We start from the raw sequence: 26,209 nt of genomic DNA, 5'->3' as shown, positions 1-26,209 counted from the left end.
TGTCTTTAAAACTGCTATTCATTACACCAGCATTTATACCCGCTGGATGACTATGATTCAGAACTACCTGTGTCACATGATGAATAAGTGCAACACGCACCATTCACTTTTAAATCGACCCCCTCCGACCTAAGCCATGTAAATCCTTCAGAAATTCACACCAGTATTCTCCTCCTTCAAACCACACATAGAAACAGTCCAATGACGAAAGTTTACCCATGCACAGCCCCTTTAACCCCGACCATTTAAGTATCTGCTTGGAATTATCAGTGACCCTTGCTGCACTCCCGGCTGGCTCACACTGGGTCTTCTAGAGTACGGACCCACGGGGACTTGTCTTTTCTCAGGGGTCCTTGAAATAAACACTATTCACAGCGTTGCGTTTACGAGACAGCACTGTCCGTTCTGCCAGCAAAGAGGAAACAGCAAGGACCCTTCCACTTTCGGCGCGTATATGCAGACCCTTCCCGTGTCATGCTGCCGCTGCCCCTGCCACCCACTCACCCTTCCGTCCCCTCACCGCCTGCCCGCCCTGCTTGCTATCTACTGCTTCTATCTTTCAGAAATTATTCTCAAGCGCCCCCGCCTCCGGGCTGGCGCAGGCAGCCAAGGTGCCGTCCTGCCGCAGCGGCGGCGGTGACATGTGTCTCTCATCAGCAGCTGGCCGCTAATTAATTTAGATCCTTCTCCCGCTACGCTTTAAGGAGCGGGGAAGCCCCACGTCGGAGAAATGCAGCGTCCCCTCCCGCAGTCCCCCCGCACCCGGACCACGGGAGCTGCCCCCGCTCGGCCGCCCCCGGCCCGCAGCTCCTCGCCCCCGGGCCCGGGGATTGGCCCGGCGGAGGCGGCATCAGCGGCGGGGGGGGCCGCCCCCACCCTCCCTCCTCCTCCCTGGCCCCGCCGCCCCCTCGCCCTGGTGCGGCAGGGCCAACCGGGAGACCCAGACGCAGGCAGCGACCCAGCCGCCGCCGCTCCGCGCCCGGCCACCCGCCCGCAGCATCCCCCGATGGCCGCCCGCCTGACCTGCTGCCTCCTGCTGTGGGCCCTGGGCCATGGGGGCTGCCGCTCGCCTGCGGGGGAGGGCGCCGGCAGCCCGCCCGCCTGCCCCGGCCGAACGCCGGCCGGCCCGGCCTCGTCCGCCCCCGGCCGCGACCCCCGCCGCGGCTCTTCGCCGCCCCCTGGGCTGGGCAGCATCGCTCAGGACATGGTAGCTGTCCACATGCTTAAGCTCTACGAGAAGTACAACCGGGAAGGGAGCCGGCCCGGCGACGGCAACACGGTCCGCAGCTTCAAAGCCAGGCCGGGTAAGACGGGCCGGGCGCGGGGGACACCGCTGGAGTCCCCTCGCTCCTCTTTCGCTTTAAAGTGACGGGTTTGCGTCGAGGTTGTCACTGGCTGCGGGGGGTGTCACTCTGGGGGAATGCTGGGGGGTCCCTTGCTACCTACACGGACAGGGTGTCGCCCCTGGCTTTGCGAGGCTTCCCACCTTCCCTGGCTCCCTTTCCTTCCCGGAGAGTACCTCCCCTGGGAAAGTCTCCGTTGCTGTGGATGCAGACCAGCGGCAAAAGAAGCGCCGTTCCCAGCGCACATCGCACTGGACCAAATGATCTACTCAGAAATACTTGGTGCCTAAGCCTAGTAGCGAGTGCTCCAGGCACTGGTCCTCTGCCTGGCTCCTCTTGCAGCCTCAGAAGTTGCTGCTAGGAAGAGTGCCGCCTACAGGACCGCCTAAAATTGCTCGGCGCCTTAAATTCCTTGCACTGCCTAAACTTGAGAAGACAGATACTTGACCTCCCTCTCCCCAGTTTTGCTTGGCTTGATTATGAGGGTGGAGAAATATATGTATTGTGTCAAAACTACACTTTCATTTTCCCAGTATTACGTCAAATAATAAAAAGGAGGTTTGCCTAGTTAATAGTCTATACATCTGTTATCCTTTGCCAAGGAAACGCAAACTCTTTTCTGGAAAACATCTTCCTTCTTTGGTTAACACTTACAGACTGTAACTAAGATCTTAGTTCTTAAAATAAGAACTGCATGAGTTTCCAGAACCTAGTTGTTACTACCTTGTCAGAAACATTCATTATTCTATTTAGAAAAATCAGATGGATTGAAACTCACCAATGCAAATTTTGCATTAATCTATTTCTCCTCCACTTAAGTCTCATGTGTAGAGTACAATGCAGCATACAGTGGTTTAGGGAATGTTTACTATAATATTGCACAATAATTCACCCCAACTTAATTTCTATCCTATGTCAACTGTAATACTAAAAAGTAATCATATTCAAGGAGGGGGAAACTCCAGGGAAGAGTAAGTGGCTGATGAAAATGTCTAAAAATCTAGGAGTTATTATGTGAAGCAATTGCAGACACTTAGGAGAAAAATAAATTGTCATGCTCTAGATGATTACCTAGCAGTTGCTATAATAGGAGTTAGGAAGGAACTTCCACTGTGGATGGTTTTCCATGACCTCCTGTTAACACTTTCATTTTTCTGTGAACTGAGCAGCTAACACTGGCTGTCACCCAAATAAGGCCCTGGATTACAAGAGGGATTTGGGGACAAGGCAAAAATTGCGCTATATTCTTTTTCTTAATTTTTCAAATAGTCTGACACACACACTACTTTGCATCAAATTAGTCTAAGTTGTAATTCTGTTTTAAAAAACTAAAATAGCAGCATATTCTACCCACAGGTAGTCTGTGCTGACCAAATAAAAATCAATATTATTTCGCTCATTTGTCTGATCATGCAACCAAGGCAGAGGCCCGAAATTAACTTGGCTTTCCCTCCATGGAAATAAGGCATATCTATGTCCAAAACTCTTGTCTCCTGTGTCTTATCTATGTGCCTTCTACTGGATCCCATCTTTCCCAAATACCATGCTATGAAAGCAGAAGTTCCTCTGCACTGTTCCTTTGAACTGCATTCATCAAGCTAGTGATAAACACCCTAAAATGTACCATAGAATGATGCAAGATGAGGGAGGAGAGAAAAACCTTATCTGCCACCACATTTATCTTCTCTGAGAAATTCTGTTTCCTTCTGAAAGAGGAAATTGGCACATTTTACTAACAAGACGTGTGGAACAGCTATTCTTTATAAAACACAGATAATAATTGCAGTCCTATTGAAATAAGCGAAACAGACTACACACACAATAATTTTCATTATCCCAAGCAATGGACTTACTTCTTTTATCACATACTTTTCAGAAAATCTGTAATTGTCTGTTCCTGCTGTGCTGTTTAAAGCTGACACTCAAGCATTAGGGTTGCTTACAATTGACAAGATGAGGGCTCCAGAGATACAAAACGTTGATCCAGACATTTGTCGTTTGTTGCATGCATATTGAGTTCTCCTCAACCACCCAGTTATATTGCCATCCTACCTGCTCTTTAGAGGGTATAGGTGGTGTTGACTGAGCAATGGAATGTGTGATATTTTTGCCTATTCAATGTGACGCACTTGAAATATAAATATATAAATGCATGTGCTGTTTGCGTGTTGCCCAAATACAGCTCTTTTTTTTTTGTTCTTCTAGTAGTACTCACCCCTTCAGAAAGAGTAGTTCACAAACATCTGATCATCTCCTCTCAGCTCACCTCTTCATGTGTTCACAAGGGTTCATTTTTTGTTTTATAAGGAGCTGAGAGATGGTCTAAGAACTAATCTCTCGTGTTCCTTATTTCTTTAGGTGCTTTCCGGTTTTCAGGGAACTTTCTAGCTTTAGAAAACAGCACCAAGTGGCTGAAGTTAGTCAAGTCATAATCAGTTTGCAACCAAACGTGAAATATTAAGTTATTGTCCAACTTCACCTAAATTGCTCAGATTGAGGGGAATTAATCTTCATGGCAGCAATTTACTACTGAATTTAAAGAAAGAATGTTCCAACAGGTTAACAGTACTGCCTTTCTGTTGTTGCCAAAATCTCTGTGGCTCATCATCCATAGTGCACTGAAAAACAAACCTAAATGTTTCTGGGAAGCCTGGCTGTTATATTTTTGGGGTTTTGTTTGGTTTATGGTGGTTTTTTACTTCCTTCCACCAGAGAATTTTCAGGTATGTCAAAAAGGGCTGCCAAAGGGTTGGTGCACTTGGGTTAATTAAAGATGCAAATTTACCGACCATCATCCTTTGATGCATTCTAAGTAGTGGTGTGAGCTTGGGAGAACAGGAATCCCTTATTGGTTCTGCTCGCACTTTCCCATATACTGTTGAGCTAGTAAGAAAACAAAGGCAGCTTTTCACAATGATAGGCTATTAAGGCATCATCTTTTTATGCTGGGATGGGATTAGATTTTAGCACACTAAGAGAGGTTTCCACTGCTTAAATAAACATGGTGTGAGCAGTTATTAGTATAAAATTGCTCATCTTCCTCTAAATGAGGGTAAAGATGTAAGCTGAGCACGAACTGTTCAACTAGTAAAAAAGAAGCTGTTTCAAAGGGAGTTTGAATTTTAAGAGTCAGCTCCTGTTCAATAGCATTTGTCACTAACTTCGTGCAGATCTAAACACAAGCCTTAGAAACCAAGTGTGTTTTTCAGTGCTTTAAACAAAGCTCCTACATGATGTGTACTGGAAAGGAGGATTGCTCAGAGGAGTAATGACCCCCAAAATGTGTCACACTGCTTACTGCCAGGCCCCTTATGAAATGTCTCATGTGCTCTACTTGCAGATGATGAGCTATTGCCCACAGAGTTAGCACCCAGATATTTTTCAGGAATCTGCAGTCAGCTTTAGATTAGACAGTCTTGAATATTAACTGTAAAGCTGCTTTCTGGTAGTACTGATTTCAGCAAGATATTTCTCTGAGCTCTGCTGCAGGTAAATTTGACAGCTTCTCTGAGCCTGACTTTGTTATAAATGAAATACAATCAAGGATTGCTTTTCTTGTCTGCCTAGAATGAAAGGCAGTCTGGAACTAAAAATCTCTGGGAAGAATTTTGTCCCTCATATGTACAAAAGCTGCCCAGTATGTTGGACACTCTCAATGTTATTGTATTATTTTAATTAAATAGTTAAGTTTGTTTCCTCCTCTTACACACCACAGTTTTAAGATGAAGTGACAAGCTCACTATACTAAATGATCTGATGTAAGTGAAAAGTAAAAGTTAATTCACTTAAATGGAAATAAGATCTGACTACCGTTTTTGGTCTCAGATATACATCCATGTTTTCCTTGCTCTCTTGCAGAATTCTTGGCCCAGAAGCCCTTGTACTGCTTCAATCTGACATCCATGCAGGATTCAGAAATGATCCTTGCTGCCACTTTTCACTTCTATGCTGACAAACGCCCTCGGCACCGGGAGGCGTTTTGTAAACGGTCCAAGAACTCATCCTGCCGCCTCCTTCACCTGCCTCCAGTCCTACGGCTCAACCTCCTGTTCCAAAGCATTCACCAGAATTCTGCCTATGGACTAGTGAAAGGGAACATCACTGTGCTTCTTCAAAGGCGAGGGGCTTGGCATGCAAAGGACATTTCACACATTGTGAAAGAATCAAAACGAGCTGGAGAGCTCATTCTCTGTGCTGAGCTTGATTCTGGGGAGAAGCACCAGGGCTTCCCTGAACAAGTTGCCAGCCATTTACCTTACATACTAGTTTATGCCAATGATCTTGCAATCTCTGAACCTAACAGTGTGGCAGGCACCCTGCAGCGTTATGATCCATTCCCCCCCAATGACGGGGACCCAAATCTGTCCCCAAATGCTTCTACTGATACTCGAGTTAGGAGGGATACGTACCTCGCCAGCTCTATTCAGAACAATGAGTTGCCAGAAGTAGATTATAACAACAATAAATACAACAAACATGACATATGGGAGAATGCCTACAGGTCCTTGAAACCAAAAGCCTCACGCAAAGATCGAAGGAGAAAAGGGCAAGAAAATGCAGAAACACTTAAAAAGTCTCAGGTGCTAAATTTTGATGAGAAAACTATGAAGAAAGCAAGGCGAAAACAATGGAATGAGCCAAGGATTTGTTCAAGAAGATACATGAAAGTTGACTTTGCTGATATTGGCTGGAATGAATGGATCATATCTCCCAAATCATTTGATGCTTACTACTGTGCAGGTGCATGTGAATTTCCAATGCCCAAGGTAGTATGCCTTTTTATTCTTGTCAGCTTGTAAACCATAGGTCTACTGTTCTGCTTATCCAACTACTTCTTAAATTAGAATTTCGTTTAGATTTTTATCTTTTTTCATTGTGTTTTGTTGCTTTGACCTAAAGAATTTAAATAATATTTTTTCCATCAACTTGGTAATGAGAGTGCAAAAAGATTGCTACTTTTCTTCAAATGCAATCTGAAGAACAGGAAAACAATCTCAGGTTTATCTTATAATTTCTCATCTTATATCTTGAAACCATAGCATAAGGACTTTTGTAGCTTATGAAAATATGGTTATACACACTAAATCATCCAAATACTCTATTGTAGTGGCAGAAGTATGAACTATCATATGCTAATATTAAAATAAGCTACTCTGTCAGCATATTTCAGGATTCCACTTGTAATACTTTAGAAGAAAAATAAAGAGTAGTTACACTGAAGTATTTTTAACTTCAGGAAACTGCTTGTCACTTTTGAAAACAATAATCCTGATTAAGATGATATTTCTGTATCTAAATTCTAAACATGTTAGATAATCCTTCTGGAACAAAAATATTGATTTACCTTGTGTCTCTAGAAATGCCACAAAACTGGCTCTATCACTCTAAAGTAAGCATACCAAATTCCTCATATGGAAGCAGTGTGAAATTTGCCAGCGGAGAGGCAAACATTTGTCTCAATCCCACTCTGTTCTATGGCAAGAAGTACAAGGGCTGGTAATCCTGTGTTGGACAAGAACTTTTAGGGTTTTATAAGGCTTTCAAGTAAAGGCAGAGGGGAGGATCTGAAGCACTGCATAACCTCCATATTTAGAAACTGTAATTATTTTGCAATTCTGCCTACAAATGGCCCAATTATTTGTTTGACTGACATTTTTGTATGCGGTCATTTGGCACATAAATGAAGAGTAGTGCTGTACAGCACAGAATTTCAAGGCTCTGAAACAGGAATCTGCCCTACTTTACATCCAGGGAGATTGATGTATGTTTGTGTTGAAACAAGTAGTGTAATTCCAGGAAGAGTAGATATGTAGGCTAGTTTTAAGTCCAGGAACACTGGAAATCCAGACTTCATGGCAGAGTGTACAAATCAGACCACATGTTCTTGTGTAGCTGGCCAATGCTGAGCCAGGTGTACATAAATTGATACATGGTCTGGCAAAAATTAAAGCTTGGACAGACTCGCTACAACTTCAGTTTGTTGTTGTAACACAAATTGATCATGCAACATAATCACTATTTAACTTATCCAAACCAAAAGACAGCCTGGGAATATGGGTCCTTTGCCATGGACTCACAGTCCAATGCACTATTAACACACAACAACATAAACCCAAGGAAAAAAAATCCCCAACCAAACAACAACCCCGCCCTTCAAAAAAGATGCATTTAGCACATCTGGCTTCTTGTGAGCAAAACATCATTACACAAAAGCTGGTAGGGCCAGAAGAGAGAGGATCCATTTCAGGCTTGAATAGTTAAATAAGCTTATATATGTCACTTACTTAATATCTTACCTAGAAATATAAGCAAATACTTGATATATAATAAGGATTCCCTTTCAATAATATCTTGATGTCCAAAAACCAAAATAAGGAAAACAAAAACAAAAACCCAACTGAAAAAAAAAAGAAACACAACACGCCTCCCCTTCACAAAAAAAAAAAAAAAAAAAAAAAAAAAAAAAAAAAAAAGCCACCAGAGAAACTAAATCACAATAGATCTGGGAATTCTGAGTTTGATACACATTCATTTATTGGGTTTGCTTTGAAAGAGGTCTACCACTTGTTAGCTTTGTATTTTTAAGAGGAAAGAAAAGAAGCAAATTTAAAGTTGTAACTTTTTTTAATGACTGTTTCAAAAGGAAGAGAGAGAGAATGCCAGCATGAATGAAGATTCAGTTCAGAGTATGAGAATTGCTAAATATTACTGAGGAAGACATTTGTTCTTTCACATATGCCCTAAGTCAGGAAAGTGTCAAAGGCCAGATTAAAGCTATTCATAAAGACTTGGTCTACACCCTCAACCTGTGACGCACGACACCTTATTTCCAAAGTACCCTTTTAGAACTGTGGAGACAGAATTACATCTGGCATGTTGGGTATCATCACGTTGTAGGCTTATTTTTTTTTCTTTAGTATTGGTACATCATCCTGCACATCCACTTTAATAATTGCAAGTCTTGATTTAGATAGATGCTCAACAGCTTAGGTACAAATTTTCTCATAGTAAGTTCACTTACTATTCCCTGAACTGTGAGGAGGAACACCAGGTTATATGTATGGCTTGCTGCAGTGCTGCATTCACCAAATAAATTCCAGTCCTGCATGTCATAGAACCTGGTGTGTTGTATATAACTTAGCAGCCAGCATTTAAAACATTAGCACTTCCTCAGTGCCATTATTACTGGGCATTCAACTAATTATTTCAAGCTTTCTGCTTTAGCACATTGGGACAAAGTTAAATGTGAAGCCTAGCCCATGATCACTGAGCACTGATGCCAGGTTTCCAGAAGGGCTGGAAAAATTCACAGCCTGGCTGGACGTGGGATGGGTGTGCTGTCTGGCTCTGCTGTGGATTTAGGGCTCAGGCAGCCAGATTCCATACAGAGTACTGGTCTATCATAAGCATTTTCCTTTCCAAGCACTTTTCTGCATAGCATATCCACATTCAGGCATTAGAAACATAATTAGTGTTGTTGTCTTGGGAAACAGCTGCTGCTCAGTCTAGATGGACTGTGTTCACATGTCTTAGTTCCTTGTAGATATTAGAGGCTGCACAGTGGGAGAAGATCCTTGTAGGATCTTCTGCAGGTTCGTAGCCAGGAATCCTGTAAGACAGTAACTGGCCATGAGGGCAATGATGGCTGTCCACTGCATGGGAGCAATAAATGCTGTTTCAGTAGCACATTGTGATCTGTGACTGTTTCAAATAACAACATGAAATAGCACAGGTGCTAGGAACAGTTCAGGAGGTTTTACATAAAGGCTAAATTAAGAACTTGATTCTAGAAGCTCTAATTTTTTTGAATTTCTATACTCTGGAGTTGCTTAAACACACAAAAAATCTCCTTTCTCTCTCTTGCTGTCCACATATGGTGACATGACCAACGTCACTGATTTCTACTAGTAGAAACTGATTTCTACTTCACACAGCAGCTTAGACCTCCTCCCTGCTGCTTGTCTGTGGACAGCTTTGAAATCTAAAGGTGAAGGAGGGCAAGAGAGGGCAGGCTGCTGCTAATTATGCTAACATATGCTAATTACAGAAGGGTACTGTGCAGGATTGGTCACTTGTTGGGACTTGGCTATAGGGACACTGTCTTGAAGGGTCAAGGACAGATTCATAGTTACTCCTTATAATGGCTTAGTTAAGGAAGATCTGAAAGCCTTAATGGCAGTTAAGGTTGGAATCTGATTTGCTGATATGTTACACTTAATGCAAATGTTTCAAAACTGAATTATCCTAAAAACAACTCCTTTGTTCTATCCATGGACTACATAATTTTTCATGTTGAAATGGAAAACCATGGTTTTTATGGCTATAACCCCAAACAGGTTATAGATGTAAAGCTGCTGTGAATCCTCACTTCGTACTCTTCCCAGCCTCCCAGCCTTTTTTCCCTTCTCCCAGTTTGAGGCTAGCCCATGGGAAAAGAAAATTAAGAAAAAAAGCCTGGTGATGAAGGCAGAGGGACACGAAGACAACAGATATTGACTATTTGTCATGCAGTCATGATCAGAAAGGCTGTGTCAGGGTGCTTGGCTATTCTATACTCACTCCTGTGGACACTACTTCTGGAGTACTCTGCTCTTTTAAAAGAGAGTAATTAGTCCAGGAAAAAGTAACTAATTTCAGGTCAGCATACATGAGACAAAATTCTACTGGAACATAGGGATAGTTATTTTGGAAATACTTACAGTAGCAAATTTTCTAAGTCAGACAAGAGGTTAACAAAATACAGCATGTAGAAACTGAGAACTATGCCCCAGTTTAGGCTTTTTCTACTGCATGTCTGCCTCCAGAATATAGCAGGTACATTCAGGGACATTTTTCTTCAGGCCTCTGGCTGCTGGCTGTGCCACCAGTGCCCTCCTCTGGTATTTATGAAGGTAGCCCAAGGAACACCAAATATGTGTTGGACACATCCAGCTCAGGAAAGCTGGAAAGGTGAGGGACTGGCTGTGCTGCATAGCCCTATAACTCAAACAATGACGTATTTGCTTTATTGAGAAACAAGCAACTGCATAATTGTTGTGATTTTCCAAGTTCACATAGGAAACTGACTGCTTAAACCAAGTCCACCTAGGAAAGTGACTGCTCAAGAATGCAGCTATAACTATTTCCTTCTCTGTTCTAGATTGTCCGGCCATCAAATCATGCTACAATTCAGAGCATCGTAAAAGCAGTAGGAATCATTCCTGGCATCCCAGAACCCTGCTGTGTTCCTGACAAAATGAGCTCACTCAGTGTCCTGTTCTTAGATGAGAACAAAAATGTTGTTTTAAAGGTATATCCCAATATGTCAGTTGAAACTTGTGCCTGCCGATAAGTAAGTACAAACACACCTTTAACAAGGCCTGCAAATCCTGCCTGACTGCTCCGGGAAGTTGTAAAGGAGCAATGAATCCACTTGTGTTGATGAACCAATGCAAGTCTCCAATTCCTCTACAGAAAGCACACCGAAAGACTAAAACAACGCACGTGCTTGCCTCGAAGGATAGGTCATACTGTCATCATTTGTCTTTCATATTCATCTTCCAGGAATTCAGTACTTCTACAGATACCTTCCTAACCCGCTTAGCCAAGATACCTGGTGTTTAGAGAGAAATTTAAGTGTAAAGTTTTCCATAATCAAAGGACTAAAATATGTTTTTATATGTTATTTTCTGACTGTTTTATCTCTTCAGTTAACCAAGAAGATGGGAAGTGAACTTGCAAAGGCAGGCTTATTTTAGAATATCACTTTTGTACACAAATCAAAAGTTTTTGCCTAAAATACTCATACTCTTAATATGCCTATTTATACTGAAAAATGCTGTAATAAAGGGCTTAAAATGTATATTTTCTTCAGGATGCAAGTATAGTTCACTGCATAAGTTTTCATATAAACAGTATGTTAATATAGTCATTTTTGGTTACCCTTCCTTAATATATAATTTGTTCTACAAAAGACATGTAATATCCCACGTTTTTGGTTTGCTGGATAATTTCAGGATGTTATTTGCTGGATAATATAGTAATATGTTGAAATACTAAAATAAAATAACCAAGATTTATATTTTTGTAAATTATTCTTTATATCCTCTAGATTGTTACATGCTTTTAACAAAAGCTAATAAATTAAAGGTACAGTAGTATCTAAAATATTTGATTGTTTTTCTATAAATGCACTCTCCTACATTCTGTTAATTAGATGGAAACTTGTAAATACATGTTAAGCTTGTCATAATGCACTTCAATAGATTAAAGACAGAAGGAAATACTATGATCATCCAGACTGACCTCCTGCACAGCACAGATCAAAGAACCTTGCTCAGCAGTTTCTGCACCATGCATTATGGAACTTCTGTTTTAAGCTTGGGAATATCTTTGAAAAACATGCATAAATTTGGCTTTAAAGATTTCATGTGATAGAATATCTCTACTGGACTACAAGTAGTTGTTCCAAAAGTTAGTGCTCTTTGTTCATAAGCAGTGGCTTAATCCTAGACTGAATTTGATGAGCTTTAGCTTCAATTCAATGGATCTTACTGTAACCTATTTCATTAGATCCCTTTTATCTATTATCCAAAATACTTTTGCTGTGTATTTTTAGTATAGAGAGTAGGGTCAAGTTACATGTTGGCTAAGATTTAAATAGATTGATTTCTTATTCTAAGCCTTAAAACAATTTCTCACAGCTCTCTTCTGAACTCTTTCCAGAACTTTCATTAACTTTCTTTTCAAACAATGAACATCAAAATGGGAAACGTTTGGCAGTGGTTCCATTGAAAGTCTTTATAGAAAAAAGTCTCTGCATCCCTCTAACTCCAACACAATCCCCTGTTGATACATTTATGGTAGCCTTTTAACTGCAGCAGTCTTTTAAGAGCTGGTGTTCCCATCATGGTGTCTGTCGATCCTCTGAGTGTCCCCATGTTCTAGGACACGCCACACACTTCATTTTCACTCACCTGCTGTAGCATAAACAGCATAAAGAGACCAAGAGTGGAAGAAACATCTGAAGTCCCTAATGTAGCACAAATTATGATATGGAGTGCTTCCTCCTGAAGAAACAGTCTAACCTTGAGCCCTACCTTGTCCTATGTAGCGTTGCTTTTTTTAAGGGAAGGATACTACATGCACTTCCTTGTGATGAACAAATATTGGAAGACTCCTATCCTACTAGAGGTTCTGGGTATTTTCTGCCACCAATTTTCTGGGCTCAGGTGGTACAGTTTCTCAGACAACAGAGGTGTGTAAATGTGGTACTTCCTGCTAAGCTACATAAAAGCAAGATTCAGCATGCATGGGAGGCTTTGCAAGGTTACTCTAACAGCAGGTCTTGCTAATTCTTCCTAAAAAAATCTGACTGAGAAGTAAAAAGTTCCATGGTGCCCTGTAGTGACTTCCAGTTATGCCTAACAAAAGATCACTGATCAAGTTTGCGGTTCTTCTCCCAAAGTACTTTTGTACTTTGTAAATTACTACAGTAATTTACACTAGAACTACTGGGAAAAACCTTTGTATAGTGTCGCTTTTAGAGATCTCCCTTGAAAAATTTACAATGTTGTGGTTTTGTAAATCATGAGAAACACAACTACAATTGATAGAGTAATGCTAACATAAAAAGAAAAATTTAAAAGTTGTCAGAAAATCATCACTCCTACAGAAAAGCCATAAGCATAATATTTTTCAAAGTATCTTAAATCCATGTTATTTTTGCTCTCTATGAAAATCTACCTTTTTATGTAGCTCTAGTTTTGCTCCCATTTATCACTAGCTCTGAAAATCCTGACATATTAACTTAGTGTGCCTATATTCTCATCTACAGTGTTTTGTTTCCCGTAAGGAATACTTGCTATACGTTGAATTAGTCCTTGAATAAAAACATTATTTCCAAGATGTGCTGATGCAAGCTGTTGTGGCAAGAGATACCACACTGTGATCTAAGGTCAATAGGACATAAGGAAAAATGCTACTGCTACACTCATAAGGATGTCTACAAAACTCCAAGAGGTTAAGACTGCATTTAAAGTTCTGTTAGCAAAACTAGATATATTTTACCTGTAAGTGTGATTGTTCTCAAAATATACCCTTGCTACACAAGTCATACACATCTCTTATTAGTAACACTTATTTCATTTGGAGTTTAGCTGCACTGGTCAATTCTTCAATGCAAAAAAAGGCTTTCAACCAATTTTAGTGGTTTAAGTTACTCCTTTCTGGATCTTTGGAATTTGGATGTCTAATCTTTCTCTGGAAAGAGAAATTTTGCATTTGAAATGGCACAAATGCAGACAGCTGCTGCCAGAGGATGCTGATACCCTCAATGTCTTGGTTCCAACAGATCTTTTTATTTCTTTGAATATCCTATAAACCATTCTGCTCAATGCTTGAGTTTATAGAGAAAGTTACTAGTGATAAACACAGGTCAAGATAATTCCACTAACTAATCCTAAAAGAAAATGATATGAGTAAAGACAGATAAAACATGAAAATAGCTGATACTAGCCAGCAAAGTGTTAAAACCCTTTTTTTCTGAACCAAATCCAATTTCATTCTTTCAGGCCACTGTTTAATTGCCAGAGGTAACAGCAACAGCTACAATGTACCTAAGTTTTTGTGGAGTATTCAATTCACTTGCCAAGGCTGCATAATTAAAACAAACCATCGGACAATATTAATGTGCTTGTGTATCACATTAATTAAAAAATATCTCACTGCCAAACCTCGAAGAACAGCTTTCAAAAGGTATTTCCACTGAGTTAAACTGTTCCTTGTAAAGTTTCTGCAAAGCTGACACTTGGCCTGACAGTATTTGACACCTTTTTGTATGAGCTTAGAGTCTGTATATAGCAACCCCCAAAGTATTTGCAGGAGGAGGGAGGTGTTTATACAGATCACTTGATCTAGCTGCACTTTATGTAATTAAAATTCATTTTAAAGTAGACAGGTACAGAACTTCAGGTACCTAGTCACAAGGAATGGGGACTGCTCCTACTGAGTACAAGACTGCACCATTGAAAGTCATAACCCTTAAAAATTTTGTGGCTGTCATAGATTTGTGATGCAGTTTGAGTACCCAGCATGATGCTATGTAATGACAGCCAGTGAAAGCTTTGGAAAGACACACACTGGAGCGGTGAACCACATAAAGAAAGGGTATTTGTTTCTGCATGTGGCACTGGTGGACTGCCACTAGAAAACTATATATATAGCCCTAGGTTTCACCTTGTCAAGAAGACCTTCAAATTCTGAAAGAGAAACAAAAAAGAAATTAAACAGGGAGAGAAAATGTCTTTTGTTACTAAAAAGAACTATCTGTTTATCAGAAAGAAAACTGAGAAGTAACTTGATTACACAGTGCAAGCACTTTGAAAGGGTAAAATGTCAGTGCAATGGGACTCCTTAAACTAGCCAGAACATTACAAGAATTTCTGTCTAGAAGGTAAAGTCAGGCACAATGAAATTATGAACATGGCACGAAGGATTTTTTAGCTGTAGGTGATAATATTTTAGCTACAAAAACTGAAGAAATTTTTGATTCTTTGATATGTTCAGATAAAGTCTGTTGGCACTTTAAAAGTTATGTTTATCCAAACACAAGCAATTTGACTCTTCATATAGGTAAGAAACACAAAAGCCCCTGAGTAAATATAAGTCTTGCTATGCAAGAGACCAGGATCAACGCCAAATAATCCTTTTTGACTTTATGTCATAGGAACATAATTAACAAGTATCTGGGATCCAAGTTATCACTTGAACAGACAATAAGGAAGCATTGCAGAAGTCTCAGATCACTTTTAATGCTGTGTATCCACTGCTAAAAAACAAGAGGAATGGCCAAAAAAGGCAAAATCTTGACCACATGTTTGCAATGAGATTTTTGTTAATGTAAAAGCTCAATACACTTCAGATTTTTTGGCATGTCTACAGTATGAATTGAGTAGTTCTTAGAAAAAATGATGCATTATTAGTATAGAAAAAGCAATTATATATCATTAGATTAAATCATAATGCATTCCTTAGGATAAATAAACCTGTTTTTTCTTCTGCATCATGAGAAATTCATTTGCCTTGGCCTGTTGTTCTCATGCACACTATATCTTCAGAGATAACCTTCTGTATCTTCAAAAGGACTTTTTACTTTCCATGTGGCCTTAGAAAGCCTAGTTCTGTCTTCATTTTGAGGTTGCTGAAAAAATGACTGGCTGTTCTTGGACTGGATTGACCATCATGAATCTATGAAATATATTACATAAGATACTATAAAAACAAGCCTAAATTCCCATACACCAAAGGAATGAAAATGGACAAGCCTGCAAACAACATGAAGCAAACTTGACACAAAACAGATATTTCACTGTGTACAAACAATAGCCCTTGGCTGATAAACGGAAAGAAGTTTTAAGGTTGTTTGTAATGTCATGAGACCACGTCTTGCAGAATCACAGGTCTCCATCAAACTAAGGGGCATTTTCTAATCATATGTGAAGGGATTGTATAAATGATTTGTGAGATGTTATTTGCTAATAGCTAATAGAGTGATTTTGTTCTAGGTTTGTATTTTCTAGTCTTGCTGAAAACTTTGTAAACTTCTGCGTCCCTAAGAAAGCTTCTCTCCATGTTGGCAAGGAAATGATAGAAGAATGTAATTAAGCAAAGATGACCCTAAAGTGAAATGTGGATTCTTTACAATATACAATGTCCTTCCCACCAGCCACATGTGTTTGTCAGATGTTTACAGAATCTTCATTAACTAAGAGCTTTGCTAGATAACAGAAGCTGAAGCATGGCATCAATGACTCTGATAAGGACAAGTGTACGACCAATCTGCTTGACAACTGACAAGAGGCTGGGGTTTGAAGCAGTCTGCAAAAAGAACACCAGAAAGTGATTTGCAAAGGGCATTCCAGTTGTTTGCCTTACATCTTCTTTCCTCTGTCTGTATTGAAACAAGACTGGCAATCAGCTAAAATACCCTTGTCCTCTTGTCTCTCCACCAGAAAGTAAATATAGAAGAAATGTGTTGTTTTGGAGTATTAGCTGCACTGTCTGTTTTCAACATCATTGCTTGTTTGACAAGAGGCAAGCCTTTGGAAGATTGGGACAGGCTATCAGGTATGGGAAAGTCTGATGCACATTTTCATCCTGGGGAAGCAGAAGATGAGACCCATTTCAACTTTAAATCTTTCTTGGAGAATATGAAGATGGATTTACTAAGGAGTTTGAATTTGTCAAGAGTCCCCTCACAAGTGAAGACCAAAGAAGAACCACCACAGTTCATGATTGATTTATACAACAGATATGCTGCAGACAAGTCTTCCATCCCTGCATCCAATATTGTAAGAAGCTTCAGTACTGAAGGTAGGAAAAGTCCTCAATATGTGGACTAAAATTTTTAAAGAATTAAATTAATAGTACATAGTCAGATTCTTTTGAAATTCAGAAGAAACTGAGTTCCTAACTTTCACAGATTCTTTAGAAATGAAACATCAGTATTTTGGATTGTATTCTTACTATATTGTTTCTTTCATTCTTTAAAAAATGCATTTACCTTTAGTTTTCTTCTTTGATATTTTCACTGTACAATATTCTCTTCTCAAATGCTTGAGCTGAGATGATGCACCAAATAACAAGGTTTACAGGAAGCATGTTTCTCAATCCTAGGTATTACGAACTGAGTTTTTATGTTAGCATGCAAACTTTTGGTCACCTATAATTGAGACTGATGCTAGAGCGCTTTTCTTTCTGATGGGCTCTGTACATATTTAAAAACTACAGCAACCAACTGAGAAATTTGTTGCTGGATCCAAACAAGGAACAGCTCTGGTCCTCCAAAATTCTGGGTTAGACAAAGATTTATATGGAAATGGTTAGTCATGCTTTTATCAACAGAAAATATTCAAGATCCCTGTCTAATGTCTATAACATTAAATAGACTTTTAAAAGTCTACTGCCTGATCCATCAGACAGTAAAAAAGTTAGAAATAAGTGCAATCCTTGCTACAAAAATGAAACAGGGAGAAATAAAGTTTCTGTTTATATGAAAAATAGACATACACAGGTAACAGAACTATGGAGAACTCTAAGTTCCCAAATTAGCGTCCCTAGTTCTGAAATAGAAAGAAATCTCAACAATAGGACCTAGTCGATAGTTTCCATATCTCACTCTCCCCTCTGTCTACTTTACAGGGTAAATGATCTGAAGAAATGACAGCAACAGACAATTAAAATTGCCCTAAAACCCAGTCATGATTAAGCAGCTGGTTTACATTGAGCATTAAATAGACATCAGGGATGACTTTTAAATACTATCAATCTGATCTTCCAACCAAATATCTGCTCCTCCCAAGGCAGACTTGCTGGTACTGCACATAGATTTGCAGATAACAAACAAACGTGAACAAATCCACACAAACTCAGGGAGTCCAGCCTGGAACAGTCTGGGACGTGAGCATGAAAGGCTGTTCATCACCAAGTCCCAGTTCAGATAGACGCTGGAGCTTCAGTTCAGGACTTTCAAAAACTTTTCTATTTCCCCAAACTCCCAGTCTAAGCTGCTTTCAAACTTATCTGAAGACAACAACAAAAGCCTCAGCACAGCCAGTTCTTAAAGACACTTCTATATGTATATTAGAGCAAAAGAGTAGAAAATCCTTGGATTTTTTACAAATTCTTTGAGTAAAAAAATATCTTTAGCAAATTGCTAAATCTGAAAATTTTGCACTTGCTTTATTTATGTATTTAATACTGCCCACCATCATTCATAGTTTGTTCTAGGCAGCCTCTTTATGCTTCCCTCCACACACTCACCTGGCTCTGTAATCACAGTAAAATACTACCAACACGAGGGACTAACATTTCCTCTTTTCACTCTCTGCCCTTGAAACTTAGCCAGAAGACAGGATTTTTCTTTTTTTTTTTTTTTTTTTTTTTTTTTAATGCTGTGTTATGTGGTATAATGCTCTTATTTTATCCTCAAAATATATATCCTGAGTCTTTTAAAATCAAGTTACTTGGACAGTCAGAAGTACTGTAACCACATTTTAATTTCCTATTGCAGATGTTGTTTCTTTAGATTCACCAGAAGAAAACCCCTTTCAGAAACACATTTTGTTCTTCAACATCTCTATTCCACAATATGAGGAAATCACCAGAGCTGAACTGAGAATTTATATCTCCTGTCACAGGGAAGTTGGGTCTCTCTCTAGGCTGGAAGGCAACATGGTAATTTATGATGTTCTAGATGATGGCCACTGGGAAAACCCAGACAGTACCAGATCTTCCCTTGTCTCCCACAACATCCAGGAATGTGGTTGGAAGATGTTCGAAGTGTCCAGAGCTGTGAAAAGATGGGTCAGGGCAGACAAACTGGAGACTAAAAATAAGCTAGAGGTTGTTACAGAGACCAAAGCTCTGAGTGGTTTTACTTGTGGGAAGCTGGATGTCAGTGTTACCTCTGACACAAAAAACCTACCCCTGTTAATAGTGTTCTCCAATGACCGCAGCAACGGGACAAAGGAGACCAAAGTGGAGCTCCGTGAGATGATTGTTCATGAACAAGAAAGTGTGCTCAAGAAACTGGGGAAGAACAACACTTCATCTGAAGAGGAACAGCAGGGAGAGGAAAAGGCCACCACTGGATCCCACCTGCATTCCTCCAGAAGCAAGAGAAGTGTTGGAGCCAACCACTGCAGGAGAACTTCCCTCCATGTGAATTTTGAAGAGATTGGCTGGGATTCCTGGATCATTGCACCAAAAGATTATGAGGCTTTTGAGTGTAAAGGAGGTTGCTTCTTCCCTCTGACAGATAATGTCACCCCAACTAAACATGCTATTGTCCAAACTCTGGTGCATCTCCAAAATCCCAAAAAAGCCTCCAAGGCCTGTTGTGTTCCAACCAAACTGGATTCAATATCCATTCTCTATAAGGATGATGCTGGTGTGCCCACTTTGATATATAACTATGAAGGGATGAAAGTGGCAGAATGTGGCTGCAGGTAGTATACAAGGCAGAATCTCTAAGAATAGGAACATCCCCTTTTTCTGTCCTGTAGACAATTATGTCTTATCTGTACAATAGTGATGCAAATGAAGACCATTACAAACGAGGTTTGGAGCAGGGTATGGGGCTGGTTGTTGTTGCTGCTTGTTTTAAGGGAAAATTTGCATTTTAAAGAATGGCAATCTTTGTAAATAGTCTGCATTATATCTCATGGCAAAGTGAATACTGGATTAAAATATTGTGAGATTGAATGAACTATGCATTTTCTGGTGACAGTGATACAATGTCAATGCCTTATTTCAAAATTTCTATTTAATCAACTGTATTTAGGTCACAAACTAGAGGATTTTCAGTGGGGCTTTAGGATGTCCTGCAAATGTTTAACAGCTCTTGAAAGCTAATTCTCTCAGTCAACTCTGACATTTTTAACTTTGGTAAAACTCAGTAAGTGGAATGTTGTCCGCATGATAAAGTCAGGAATCTAAATCCAGGAAGCCTTTTCTCATATCAGTAATCTCAGATGCTTTTACAGGCAAATTATTTGTTCCTGTAAGTGAAGATTTGCAGCATTCAAAACAGAAGAGACTCTCACTTATTTCATTCCCAAGTTTCCTTCTGTGGGTAGCAGGTGCCTTAGTTTCAGCTTTCTTATCCTCAACGTCCCTATTTTTACCCCTTCATGGCACACACTTGAATGATAAGAAGTGCAGCCTTCCGCTTCCAAGACACTGTTTCCTAGGAGGAGCAGCAGACCTTATCGCCGCACAAAGATAAGGAGCCACTTTGACCTACTGCATATTCTTAGTATTTCTTTGCAAGAACACGCAGTCAAAAGATGTCCAGCCTTAGAAGATGTATCCTAAGAGCAGTGGGGGTTGGCAGAGCTCAGCACTTTTGAAAAGCTCAGGCTGCTTATTTAGAGGCCTAAATTTGGCTAAATTTGTTGTTCAGAGCCTGGCATGAGGTTCTGATTTTTTAAAAATTTCTTCTTAGGAGAAACTCTATTTTACATACAAAATTCTTTCACCCCATAGAAGTCTGGGAAAAATGGAAAACTTCTATCTGTGTCCTATTACATTGCTGTATGAGAAATATACTATCATACTGTCATTCTTCTGACTTCAGTTTTATTTTCACTAAACAAAGCACCATCTTTCCTGCAATTAAAGTAAACTCCCTTTGATGCTAATGGAGGTTGTGCCTGTAAAAGGACAAACTGTCTTAAATTGGTTGCAGGTGACAGGGTAAGTGCTGTACAACATCACCATAGTGCACCTCACTTCTACTCCTTAACCACCTTAGACACATCTACCTGAGAACCCTTTTGGACCAAATCCTTAACAGACTATGCACCATTCAAAAAGGTGAAGAATATTGATGAGGCAAAAATCTAAACAGTACCCTAATGTATGGAAGCAACAGAATTTAAATCAATACATATGTTTTGAATTAGGACAGCCTGTGGGCAAGACGAATTCATTTGGCATGAACAGGTCAGCTTGAAATCCAATACACAGTTTATTTACTATTGTTAACCTAATACAGAGCAAATAGCAGGTGAGTGTGAGCAGGGCAGTTGTAATTCCATCAAGAGCTGCTGGTTAGATCACAAACCATGAGCACAAGGCACGATTCACTAGAATTCTTGAACTGATTTATAGTCTTTTTTCTTTAGAACTGGTCTGCAATTGCATCAGATCTGAGATCTGGGTCCATGCAAACTCCATACATCCCTAGCTGCATGCCATTAACCTCTTAAGCTTCCCACTGCAGTAATCATTTTGCCACTGCCTTCTGTCATCTTACAGTCATCGTTATGTCTTCCTCCTGCCAGAGCCCTCTGTATAGTCTCCCTATTTTATTCCTCTCTCCTAAGCTCCTGACATTTTACAAAACTTCTCTTAAATGACAGAAGCAACCAAACATGCACTTGGTGTGATCACATTAGTAGTGATTATTCACCCTTGTGTCAATGTAATTGTAGCTAAGTGCCCTCCAGTCATCTAAACACAAGGTCCTAGTTATATCTTCACTGAATACAGGCCTTTGTCCATAATTAAATGAAAAAAAATGGGGAAGGGGAAAAACCTTCACAGAGAGAAATTCTCAGGAATCGAGGGAGATTGGGGGGGCAGGTGGTGTTACATTCTGAAGACAAACATCGATCTTTATTTCCCTTCTTTGGATGGGAAAAAATACCCCAAACTATTTTTGGCTCAAAACCTCAACTCCTAGCTGTGCTCTCAGAATTCCAGAGAAGACCTATAGATCCCATCACAAAACTGGACTAGAAGTTGCTTTTATATTCAGTGAAAAAAAAGTCGTTGTGTTTCTAGCCAGCTTTAACGATCATATGCCCACTGGCTTAATATTTTGGTTGGCATGGTAGTAAAATGAAATGTGAATCTTTCCATAGGGTAATGAACAGGGTCAGGATGAAATGAGAGCCCAGTAGTGACTACAGCTGCTGCTACCTTCAGCATGGCTGAAGTGCGTGTCAAATTGATGTTTGGCTTTACATTTAGCAGCTTGATTTATGTAGTTTTGCACATTTAATTTTAAATAATTGTTTGAGATCGCTCAGGTTTCAAATGCTTTGAGATGCAACAAGTCAGCCAAGTGGTCATGATGGTTCTAGAGAGTCCACAGGCTGTGAAGAACAGGTAAGCATCTTACCCCTGCTTCAAGCTGGACCTACTGGGCACTAAGAAACCCCTCCCTCATGACTGGATTGTGAATGTTGACCAGCAGCTTGTGTTACTGAGGAGCAGGCTGGGGCTTGTGCAGTGTTCAGCAGATGCACAGTTAGAATGAAAACTCACTCGTTTACCATAAACACAAGGCCGATGTCACAGCCGCACAGCTCAAGGGGCCATACATCAGCATGGGGGGCAGCAGCGCCAGGAGGAGCCATCAGGACCTCAGGCTCTCAGCAGAGCCATCTGCGGGAATCAGATCGGTTTGGGGGCAGAATCATCTGCGGGAATCGGATCGGATTGGGGGCAGAATCATCTGCGGGAATCGGATCGGTTTGGGGGCAGAATCATCTGCGGGAATCGGATCGGTTTGGGGGCAGAGCCATCTGAAGGAATCGGATCAGTTTGGGGGCAGAGCCATCTGCAGGAATCAGATCAGTTTGGGGGCAGAGCCATCTGAAGGAATCGGATCGGTTTGGGGGCAGAGCCATCTGCAGGAATCAGATCGGTTTGGGGGCAGAGCCATCTGAAGGAATCAGATCAGTTTGGGGGCAGAGCCATCTGCGGGAATCAGATCGGTTTGGGGGCAGAGCCATCTGAGGGAATTGGATTGGTTTGGGGGCAGCCATCCATGATGGCCAGCAAACAAAGCCTGCTGTGGATGACCAGACCTCTCACTGCTTCAAATATAACCCCAGAATAGAAGGGCTTGATAGAGTATTTAATATTTGGTATTTATGACTGGGTAACACTGCTTGGAGTACCATGCTGAACAAACATGTAAATCTGTCCAAAATGTAGGATGCAGAGAATACAGAAAATAGAATGCAAACACATAATACACCAATTCTTCAGGGACTGCGCATCCAAAAGTATGTTTCTGACCAAGGTCAGGTTGCATATCTGAAATGCATTTTCTTGATGACCTCCTGAATCTTCTACTTATCTAGAATATAGCAGTTCATCTGTTCAGTGGGACTGTTCAGTGTGAGTTTATCACAGCTGTGCTTCATAAACTGTGATGACTCTCCACCTGCTCCTGGCTGAAATTAGAGAGATTTCAAAATGGAAATACACTTTTTCTACCATCACTCAATCTTACATTAAAAATATAAATAATCTCATCATTCTCTTTTTTTCTTTTTCTTGATCACCATAAAATAAGGGGGAAGGGAAGGGAAGGGAAGGGAAGGGAAGGGAAGGGAAGGGAAGGGAAGGGAAGGGAAGGGAAGGGAAGGGAAGGGAAGGGAAGGGAAGGGAAGGGAAGGGAAGGGAAGGGAAGGGAAGGGAAGGGAAGGGAAGGGAAGGGAAGGGAATATTTACAAAAAATCAAAATCTAACACATTTTGGATTTAAGTTTTTATTACTACAAATGTTATTGTTAAGCAACTCAGAATACTATTTTCATTTTCATAAAATTGAAATATTTTAATATTAAAATAATGTGAAAGAAAACTTCCAAGTTCAGTTTTAATCTCTACAGGCTTGCATGGCATAAAAACTGAAAAACCTTGGGACAAAAATCTAACATTACTTCTTTTGGCATGGGAATTAGAAAGGAATCTAAGGGTGTTATTATTAATTCTTTTTATTTCTCAGGGGCCTAGAAAGCCTTCTCAGGAACAAGTTTTCCTTTGTACCAAACAGTACAAGAACAGAAAAGAATAGACAGTCTTAGAGCATACCTATGCAATCCAGTCATGCCTGTCACAGACAGCTATGAAGTGGTACTGACCCAGACTTGTACATCTATAAAAGGCAGTGAAAGTTTGTCTAGAAATACTCATGAAGTCCTGGAAGCATTAAATATTTCATTAGCATAGTCCTGCACTTGAGCTAATAAATTCTGCCTCTCAGTATTTGGAAGTCAGCTATCACCTTTAAATTAATTCTTATTCATACATATAATTTTAAAAATGGCTGTATTAAAGGCTTTACTGAAACCAAAAGTAGTTTATCCCAACTTTCACCTTCATCCTGTTGGCATCTCTGCCAGTGAAAAAGGTGTTCTTGCTGCCACCTTCAGATGAGCCTCCTGCTACTGCGGCCTGTCAGTGACCGAGTGTCTGCATGAGTCTGATGAGGGAATGGTGGGATCAGCCGCACGCGAGAACTGGGGAATACTGGGGCAGAATATAGAAGGCAAATAATATACAGCAAAACATTTAATCTTGTGCCTATGGAAGATTTTTAGCATATGATCTGAGTAATGCAGACTCTGCATGCAGACTGGTCTGGGACAGATAAAAAATACCTCTTTTCAGAGTATGTGGGAAATTCATACCCACAGGAAGTCAGAAAATGAAATACTTGTGGACAGATTTTAAAGGATCATAAAGTTTTATGAGTTATAAAAGTTAAAACTAGGCCTTAGCTATTTAGTTCTGCTCAAAACTAACATCAAAATAAGAATTTGGCTTGAATTATATTATAGATTAAAATAGATGTTAGAGTTACATTTTGGATCTGGTTATTCAGAGTTCAATGAGCAGATTTGCATTAAACAACATATTTGTAAAAAACTTAAGCTATATGTGCCTCAAAATGAGTAAGTAAATAGTCATTCTCCAAATCTTAAGGAATTCACACCACACAGAAAGGATTCCTACCTTCTAACACCATCTGTAAAGAATTACCAAGGTAGCAGTGAAAGTTACATGTCACATTGAATTCAGAAATCCATACTGAATATTCATATTGAATTTCAATAGAAATAGATTAATGAACAGATCCAGTGAGGAAAAAATAGTTGTTTCCACTGTCGTAGTGTTTTTAATTGTGCATGTTGGAAAAAATCCTTAATTTTACATTTAGATTATAAAGTTGTTTTTTGGGCTTTTTTTTATCTGGCAGCCATGAAGTACATGAGAATGAATGTGCATAACTTGAGAAATATATTGAGCTGTGGGGTTTTGCCTTATCTAATCACAATACCATATATATTTCTCAGTATTTTTGCTTCATAAGAAGCTCAGCTACCATTTCCAGTGCTTCTGATATGAAAATCTTTATAGACTGTGATAAAAGGCAAAATAAATGTCAGGAAAATAGAGAAAAGTATTTTTTCATAATCTTACTATTATGTAGCAATCACAGGCAGGAAAGTGCCATTTTGTGATTTTTAACCTCTATATAAGGCCTCACTGGAGAAGAATATTGTTCATGACTGGAAATACTTCCTTAAATGCTGTGGAAAAATTGTCATGTAAAGAGTTTAGCAGGGATGATAGACCTCATTTAAATACGGAGGGCACAGCTGATATCTGCCACACTGATGAAAAATACACAGTTGCTGTTCTGTTGTTGTCTCCTTTCTGACTATTGTCTTCATGGCAATTCATCTGTGTCTGTTACATTCTGGGTAAGATGAGGTGACTGTTAGCACCTTGTATACAACATCTGTAACATCCTTTGCACAGTAAGCTGAAAGTTGTGAGTGGCAGGCTTCATTCAGGACACTCACACATACACCAACAGAGTGCATCCAGACAGGCATAGACCATCTTTAGATTCTTCCCTCCACATGCATTCATATGTAGCAACATTTTGATAGAAGTACAAAAACATGCTCTTCCCAGATTTCAGAGTCTATTCTTGCAGCTACTTCCAGCAAACAGAGTGGCTGGGGTAGCAATTCATTTCAAACTTGAAGCCAGGAATCTGTTCTTGTACATCTTTGGCGTGTCATACTGGAGCTCAGAGCGGGTACAGCCTGCATCCCGCATATTCTGATCCTCTTTCAAACTCTTAATACAATAGGGTCTCAAATACATTGTGAGCAGAAGAAAACAACCCCCCACATTCTATTTTGGTATGTTGAGCCTGAAGTCTATTGGCTGGGAGCTGTCATCAGACATGACCATATGTTACCCAACGGTATTACAAGTAAATCCTAATTGAGTGCAAATTGTGAAGATTAAAGTCATCTCAGATTTAGCTGTATTATGTTGAGGCAAATGTGTTTCAAAGTCCTGTTTAAAATGCTGGCAATTCTCAGCACAGAAATTAAAAGGCTGTCATTACCTTGGATTTTATGAGCTGTGCTAAATGTCTGGAGTTCCTTGTTTGGAGCCCTTAGTCACAGAACGTATGAACAGTCCTTTGCAGCTCAGACTAAAAAACACCAAAGACAATGTATTGTCAACAACTGTTGAAAGAATATTAAATATTGATACAAC

The 26,209-nt window shown here is 40.0% G+C and overlaps 2 protein-coding genes across 2 annotated transcripts; both read left to right on the top strand.

Annotated features, from left to right (window-relative positions):
• Positions 1-547: 547 nt before the first annotated feature.
• GDF10 (growth differentiation factor 10) lies at positions 548-11,489 on the top strand. The gene is made up of 3 exons (XM_038141264.1): positions 548-1,304; positions 5,202-6,109; positions 10,483-11,489. The coding sequence occupies exons 1-3, from the start codon at positions 731-733 to the stop codon at positions 10,672-10,674; spliced, it is 1,674 nt and encodes a 557-aa protein (XP_037997192.1). The 5' UTR covers positions 548-730; the 3' UTR covers positions 10,675-11,489.
• A 4,270-nt stretch (positions 11,490-15,759) lies between these two features.
• GDF2 (growth differentiation factor 2) lies at positions 15,760-21,391 on the top strand. The gene is made up of 2 exons (XM_038140792.1): positions 15,760-16,694; positions 18,394-21,391. The coding sequence occupies exons 1-2, from the start codon at positions 16,352-16,354 to the stop codon at positions 19,332-19,334; spliced, it is 1,284 nt and encodes a 427-aa protein (XP_037996720.1). The 5' UTR covers positions 15,760-16,351; the 3' UTR covers positions 19,335-21,391.
• Positions 21,392-26,209: the final 4,818 nt, after the last annotated feature.

Source organism: Motacilla alba, chromosome 6 (genome assembly GCF_015832195.1).
Source record: "Motacilla alba alba isolate MOTALB_02 chromosome 6, Motacilla_alba_V1.0_pri, whole genome shotgun sequence".
Lineage (NCBI taxonomy): Eukaryota > Metazoa > Chordata > Aves > Passeriformes > Motacillidae > Motacilla > Motacilla alba.
This window is presented reverse-complemented; position numbering and strand designations above follow the sequence as displayed.

Excerpts from the sequence above, each read along its gene's own strand:
- GDF10 (XM_038141264.1), top strand. The coding sequence starts at position 731 with ATGCAGCGTCCCCTCCCGCAGTCCCCCCGCACCCGGACCACGGGAGCT. Across the intron at positions 1,305-5,201 it reads CAGCTTCAAAGCCAGGCCGG|AATTCTTGGCCCAGAAGCCC; the intron begins GTAAGACGGGCC and ends GCTCTCTTGCAG. Across the intron at positions 6,110-10,482 it reads GTGAATTTCCAATGCCCAAG|ATTGTCCGGCCATCAAATCA; the intron begins GTAGTATGCCTT and ends TCTCTGTTCTAG.
- GDF2 (XM_038140792.1), top strand. The coding sequence starts at position 16,352 with ATGTGTTGTTTTGGAGTATTAGCTGCACTGTCTGTTTTCAACATCATT. Across the intron at positions 16,695-18,393 it reads AAGAAGCTTCAGTACTGAAG|ATGTTGTTTCTTTAGATTCA; the intron begins GTAGGAAAAGTC and ends TTCCTATTGCAG.